General features: G+C 38.7%; 1 protein-coding gene across 1 annotated transcript; it reads left to right on the top strand.

The window, feature by feature from the left end:
- Positions 1 to 2,343: 2,343 nt before the first annotated feature.
- On the top strand, positions 2,344 to 5,149 carry LOC118425854 (uncharacterized protein YMR196W-like; the record flags this gene model as incomplete). Its single annotated transcript, XM_035834969.1, is given in 3 exon segments — positions 2,344 to 2,501; positions 3,927 to 4,087; positions 4,967 to 5,149. Coding segments are annotated over 3 exon segments (478 nt in total), but the record flags the coding sequence as incomplete, so codon positions are not given.
- Positions 5,150 to 6,217: the final 1,068 nt, after the last annotated feature.

The following is a 6,217-nucleotide window of genomic DNA, read 5'->3' as shown; positions in this document are numbered from 1 at the left end:
CAAAATCTAATCATGTTGATGGTTACCCACATACAAATATCAAGACAATCCATGCATCCAGACATTCACGAGCTATACTGTAAATGCAGAAATGTTCGCGGTGGATTAATATTCGCGGTTTTCGCGGCGACCACTTCACCGCGAACTTAAATCCACCGCGAACATTTTTCTGTTAAGGTATTAGACTGCAGTCGATGGTGTTACCGCGAACTTAAATCCACCGCGAAAAGTCATTTTCCCCGCTACCGCGAAATTAAATCCCCGCGAGCTTAAATGCATTTATAGTATATCGTGATCACAGCTAGACGGACAGATACGCAAACGCTGCCGAAAATGTAAAATTCTTGGCGAAGGTAATAATTAATTAATAAGTTTATTTGCAAGTTCGTGCCCGAGGGCTAATTGCAAGTACATGGTATAAACTTAGTGACAATGGACAGTCATGAACAATATACTACTCTAATACTAGTGTTGGCTATTTCTAAACAGGTAATAGTAATAATAGTAATACGACTAATTACAAGAGAAAACTTTAAGGTACACTAAGCCTTTTAGCTTAAAAAGTTGTTAGCATGAAAAACAATATCCTTTTCTTCGTTAAGTCTCTTTGGAATACATCCGCCGATTGCGCTTTTCATATAAATTGTTATCTACTAATAACATGGCTATGAGTTTTCAATAGAGGTTTGGCCATATATGCAGAAGGTGAAATTTGATAGAGTGGATAGATTAAGATAATAAATCAAGTTACATTCAATGGCCCATATTGTATTTGATTTCATCACTATTCCTTAACTAATTGTCATCGTCCTAAATGTGTACTTTTATCCGAGTCTTATACAAATATGAAAGGAATGACACGAAATAATAGGAAAAAATGTGATTCACCTCAATTTATAATGACTGGTTTACCTTTACCTGTTGCAGTACAAAGGTATATATATATATATATGCGTGTATATGTGCAATGCATTATAGCTACATAACGATGGAAAACATTACTCAAAACTCGTCATTATCTGCTCAAGAAAACAAAATAGTAATAGAAATCTGTTTTTCCATTTGTTCATTTATCCTCCTGGAGAGATTGCAAGAAAACCGCCCTGCTGTTCCAGAGCAAGCTGCTAGGGGCTTACACCGCACCACGTCTTCCTTACATCAAAAGCAATGTGTCACCTAAAAAATCAAGACCACAGAATGTCCATGACAAAAGATACAGAAAACAAAAGTTCTGCTGCAGTGCCAAGTACGGCCACCAGGAGGCCCCAAAACCGAACTTGATATTGCGTCAACAATAGCTACCTAAGTACCAAATATCATCGCAATCCATCCAGAGGTTTTTTTTTTAATATTCCGCCTGCAACGCACGCACGCACACACACAAACAACTAGGGTACAGACTACACGCCCATACGTCATTGGAGTTGATTAAGTGTAATTAAGAGTACATAGTTAGTATTAACGACGTACGGGGCACGTACTGATAATACCAAATTTCTCCTGAGAGCAAATATCCCTTAGGTAATTTTGAGTCTGCAAATTACAAAACTAATTAAGTTCTTACCACTTTCTTCCCAGCCTTCGAAGTTTTATGGTGACTAGAAACTTGAAACGTTTGGCTGTAATAAGCAGAGCTGAAATCGCAGAATATCTGAAGAACTAATCCCACTTCGATGGCTACTACATGTACGGCGATTATGTTGATGATAATGAATGAGTGTACATTTTTGTTATGCTCAGCTTAAAGTAAATGTTCACAAAAACATCGCGGTGTGACAAGAGATAGACAGTAGACCCACAGTATCACTTACGACGAACTTGCAGTTTGTCTTCTGTCGTGTTTGAGGTACAAATTCTTTGCTCTAGAGGAGTCTGGATATGCCTTCCTGATTTAGTTTGCAAAACTGTAAAATTATATCGTTGTAACTCAATACTTAGAGACGTTGCAGTTGATGCAAAGTAGACTTCAGTCATGACTAGGCACATTTTAAAAGAATACACCGCGTGACGCAGCTCTTTCTCCGAATTATTTGTGGATAAAAATTAACCTAGATCAAAGAATAATATTTATGTACAAATATTAAAGCTGTGCATATATTTACTGTAGCTGTCCTGCCTACTGCCACGCCCACTCAATTTAACAGCAGACAAATGTAAAGTCTGCGTTTAGGTAATGCCGGTTAAAACAATAACATTGATAAATACTATTTTCTTCACTAAAGTAGATCAATGTCGTATTCTATTTCATATTTATTTGTGAACATCAAAGGATCACGTTACTGTTTTGCTTGATCTTGATTGACATATACTCGACTACATTTTGCTGCCATCACTCTTTGAACTTATTTCAGGTCACTCATTCATGAAATGGCGGCAGGGAAAGAGATAGACCGGCTCGCAGAAGACAAACTTCGCCTCAAAAACTGGAAAAGATGGGGCCCTTACCTGTCTGAACGACAGTGGGGGACTGTGAGGGAAGATTACTCTGAAGACGGGTCTTGGTGAGTCCTTATTTCTTAAAATATCCGAGTTTTTCTACACGATATTTTCCTATCCGCGTGTCAACAATGGATATGTCAATAACACATGTTACTTCGCTTAGTACCCGTGCTGTTCAGGCTCTTCTTCTCGTTAAAGTCATGAATGTCCAGATTTCTGGTTTATGATATCAGGACACATTCATGCTAATTTGTGACTCCATTATTGATATGCAAATAGAATATTAACTGGGATATGGCTCAAATAAGACTGACTTTGCCAGAACCCGGAAGTAAAGTTCAGCGTGCAGAAACTTTTAATGTGGAGGGTTTCTAGTAGCAGGTAGGTTCAAAAGCCAAATGAATGTAACGTTATAAATTATGATATTTTAGAGCTTAATGACCACCACAAATTATGACTCTTTGGTGCGTAAAATTGTAAGTGAAAAATTGCTGAGTCAGTCTTCAAGTCAGTCTCTTTAGTTACAAAAGAATTTCTCGGAAGAGGAAGTGAAAGGCAAATGAACTTGCTTCCCTGTAGTCTATACCATTTAAGCCTGATGTGAAAGTACAAAAGAAAGTGGAAAAAAGATTGTACTTCAATGGAATAACATTGATTCTTAATTTGTGACCAGTACTGACAGGGGTATTTGTTTGTATTGCATACTGTAAATGTATTTAAGTTTGCAGGGATTTAATTTCGCTGTAGCGGGAAAAAGGGCTTTTCGTGGTGGTTTTAAGTTGGCGGTAGCACCATGCACTTTAGCCAAGTGTTCGCGGTGGTTTTTAGTTCACGGTAAAGCTGCCACCGCGAAAACCTCAAACAAACCGCGAAAGTTTCTGCATTTACAGTACCTGGTAAACCACCTCATGTTGGTCTGCCTTAACACTTCAAGCGACCTCAAACAACCTCAAATGGCTCAAATATGCAATGTATATGGGGCAACCCCTTTGTATGGTGCTCTGGATACATTGTTTAATGCATTTATAAATAAAAATTAAGATGCAGCAAGTCCTATTAAAAGTTAATAAATTTACCAGTTATTTGTTAAGTTAATCCACCGGTTTCAAGATCAAAGCAATTTCTTGTCGCCATATTGGATCGTCTGTGTTGGGAGTCTGCATGTCCTTGTGTTTACTAAGTATTTTTCAGCCTCAAATGGCTTCCAATTCTTGTTCTTGATCTTGAAACCAGCTGACTAACTCCACATAAATAGGGAGGACTTGCTGCATTTTTTATTCATGAATGCATATACAATTTATCCAGAGTGCCAACAAGGTCGTTCCTCCATGCACAGTCTGCATATTAGAGTCATTTGTCAAGATTAATTTGAACCCAAACACTCTTTAGTCAGGGGTAAAACACATTATTTGCTCTTAGTCTTATGCCACACGACCTCACGATGCTTTGAGTACCTGTCAGTGTAAAAATCTTTGTTTTTCTTCCAGTTGGGACTATTTTTCCCACGATCAGTCACGTTCCCGAGCATACCGCTGGGGAGAGGATGGAATTCTGGGAATAACAGACAGACAGGCGCGGCTCTGTTTTGCACTGGGCCTCTGGAACGGGAAGGACCCCATTCTGAAAGAAAGGCTTTATGGACTTACAGGTACTTAAGCATGAAAGTTCATGTGTCTTGGCAAATGACATTTTATCATTAGGGGTGGGTACAGTGTACTAGACTGGTACAAAACCATGTTTTTCTTGTTGGACAGGTCTTGAAATACCTGAACTTGAAAAAAAACAACAGTGACCCGGTTTTGGGACCAATTAGAAAATGAACCAATTATAGTCCTGCTGGGGCTCACCGGTCCAATAGAATACTGGTAAGAAGCAAAGTACAGGATAGTTCATATATTTACAGTCAAACTTCTACAGTCAAACTTGGTCTTAATAATATGCATTAGTGTTTTGCATGAAAAGAGGATTTTAAAATGCCACTACTGTAGAAGTCAGATACTTAATCAAACCAAGGACCAAACAGATTCCTTTGTAGCAAAATGGATAATTTTTTGATAATATCTCAAGTTTTCACAGACAATTAAAGAGGTCCAGGTTCAGGTCCAGACCCAGACCTGATCCTCTGGACCTGGACCATACCTGGACCTGAATTTTATGTACTGTTACCCAACTCTAATTATCACAAAACTAAACTTTATCCAAGCAACAGGGAAAGAGTAAGGACCTACTCAAATTTTCGACAAACTCCATATATGCTGCATTTGGGGGCCCTATAGCAGCTTTCCTAGGTACTGCAGTAGAACTTCCAGTCTTGAAATTGCATGTTCTTGATGTACATACTTGTATGCATTTCATTGTCACAATTTTTGGGTGTTAGATGGCTCTTATGCTTGGAAAGAAGTGACATAAATCTTGGGCCACCTAGCAGCTAGTTCTGGAATTACAGGAGCATTTATGTCACACATTTCTGAAGGATGGGAGAGCAGATTTTCATGATTCTTAACCTTACATTCTTGTGTAATGGCAGGTCCTGAGGGAAACCATGGAGAAGACTGTAAGGAGTGTTACTACTACCTGGACTCCACCCCTACACATTCCTACACACGTGCCCTGTACAAGTACCCGCAAAACGAGTTCCCCTACGCCAAACTGAAGGAGGTGAACAGGGAAAGGGGTTTACACGAGCTGGAGTATGAGCTGGAAGACACAGGTAAGTGTGTTTACGTAATATTTGCCTCTGTGTATCAGTAGTTCAGCTATATTCGCGGGCTGACATATATCTAATACTGTAGATGCATTTAAGTTTGTGGGACTTAATTTCGCGGAAGCGGGAAAGGGGACATTTCGCTGTGGTTTTATGTTCGCGGTAGTACCATGCACTGTAATCTCTTACTGCCATGGAAAAATGTTCATGGTGGTTAATTATTCGCAGTTTTTGCGGTGGCCGCTTCACCGCGAAATTTAAACCACCGTGAACATTTTTCCACAATGTTTCTACATTTACAGTATATTTTAAAAACTGGGCATTTAAGGATATAGAGTCGACGGATGGAAGTACAATTAAACAGCACATTTGAGAAACATTTTACGAAGGCTTGAGAGCCATTTTACGAAGGCCTGACTTTTGTTGAATACATGTGTTGGGTGCATGTGTTGACATGATTTTTCTATAAATGCATGATTTTCAATACGGCAATGAAAGAACTACTAGTAAATACATCAACAAGAATCCCTGACAAACTCTACAGGCAGTCTAACTTAAGAATGCTCTCAATTGCTGTCATAGACGTCTTGTATAATGAATGAATGAAAGACCTTTATTGTACATTCATGCCTCGACGGGCTAGGTACAGGTCACTGATAACAAGATACAATTTAACTAATTGAAGGTACTAAGCTAACAGGATGGTCGACATCTTCTCGCTTCTTTGTACAGCTGTAGATATAGGAACAAATAATGTTTAATATACAGGGTTTATATCTAGGCGCATCAAAAATAGAAATTTATCCGTTACATTAAGATGTTCAAAATATGGAAACTCTTTTCTGATATATTCATAAAGCACAATCCTTTCCTTATGGTACAATTTATAATACAGAGTGTAAAATAAAATGCTGTTCATCTTCTACCTGTTGTAGATCACAAAATTTGCAGACTCTATGCTGCAGAGGAGTGCGGTTGTGCCTTTTAGAACAGGGCCTTTTAGAGGAAAAAGTGGCATTACTCTGTGTTTGATAATTCTTCACAATCAGCGCCTTGAGATCACCTTTGACAGGT

Source organism: Branchiostoma floridae, chromosome 11, assembly GCF_000003815.2.
Source record: "Branchiostoma floridae strain S238N-H82 chromosome 11, Bfl_VNyyK, whole genome shotgun sequence".
Taxonomy (NCBI): Eukaryota; Metazoa; Chordata; class Leptocardii; order Amphioxiformes; family Branchiostomatidae; genus Branchiostoma; species Branchiostoma floridae.
This window is presented reverse-complemented; position numbering and strand designations above follow the sequence as displayed.